This window comes from Gavialis gangeticus, unplaced genomic scaffold, assembly GCF_001723915.1.
Source record: "Gavialis gangeticus isolate Ggan-Ray unplaced genomic scaffold, GavGan_comp1, whole genome shotgun sequence".
NCBI classification, from domain to species: Eukaryota; Metazoa; Chordata; order Crocodylia; family Gavialidae; genus Gavialis; species Gavialis gangeticus.
This window is the reverse complement of record NW_017729031.1, coordinates 59,710,750-59,711,499: the sequence shown is the minus strand read 5'-3', so window position 1 is coordinate 59,711,499 and position 750 is coordinate 59,710,750. Positions and strand designations below refer to the sequence as shown.

Sequence of the window (750 nt, the reverse complement as noted above, 5' to 3'; positions counted from 1 at the left end):
GAGGCGGCAGCAGTGCGCACAGGCCGGCCCCGGGGCCCGAATCCAGCCCCATCCAAGCCGTAAAGGCTCCCCGGGCCGCGTGGGTCGGGCCGCCTGTGTGGGGGACCTTCCTGCGCAGCCTGCGGCGGGAGGGAAGGCATGGGCTGGGCTCCCTGTGAGGACTGGACGGCTCTGTCCCCCGTGGGGCTAGGCGGGCAAGCTTAGCCCGGAGGCGGCGGGGGCACCCCCCGTCCCAAGGGCACAAGCGCTGGGGCCGTTCCCGGGAACAGGCCGCAGCGCCCCCTCGGCATCATGGCGCTGGAAGGGGGGGGGGTGCGGATCGCCCTGCCCCGCCGCCATTGCAGGCCAGTGCGCCATTTCGCGGCGCGGCGGCAGCGGGCTAGGGCGCTGATCGTCACATCCCCACTCCCCGATGGCCTAGGCCGCTTCAGCCGCCTTCCCCGCCCGCACCAGCCGCAGCCTCCCAGAAAAGCGGCCTCGCTGCGGCCACGCCGTTACCTCCATTTTGTGACCGGCACCGACTCCGTCAATTTCAATATGGAGCCGAGGGGAAGCGGCTGGGGCGGGCGACGGCGGTCACGTGGCGGGGCGGGGCAGGCTCCCAGCAGTGCGCGCCACATCGCCTCTCCCCCCGGGCGCCATGACGGGTCCTCCGCCGCTGCGTCCTTCGCCCCGCCCCACCATTCAAGCAAGAAGCTACCCCCACCACGCAGCGCGGGCCCTGCCTCAGGCACCCCCCCCCCCCCCCGC

The 750-nt window shown here is 73.9% G+C and overlaps 1 protein-coding gene across 8 annotated transcripts in view; it reads right to left on the bottom strand.

The window, feature by feature from the left end:
* Positions 1-750, bottom strand: part of HNRNPA3 (heterogeneous nuclear ribonucleoprotein A3) — a 24,446-nt gene that overhangs the window by 18,485 nt on the left and 5,211 nt on the right. For 4 of the 8 annotated variants that reach the window (XR_002098609.1, XM_019522993.1, XM_019522992.1 and 1 more), the window contains exon 1: positions 499-635. The exons of 2 other annotated variants lie outside the window; for them this stretch is intronic. Coding sequence is in view for 3 of the 6 variants with exons in the window: in XM_019522993.1 (XP_019378538.1) it covers positions 499-620 (122 nt within the window). In the remaining 3 variants the exon portion in view is untranslated. Of the gene's footprint in view, positions 1-498; positions 636-750 lie in introns of those variants that run through there. 2 more of the 8 variants (XM_019522994.1, XM_019522997.1) reach the window with 1 other exon arrangement.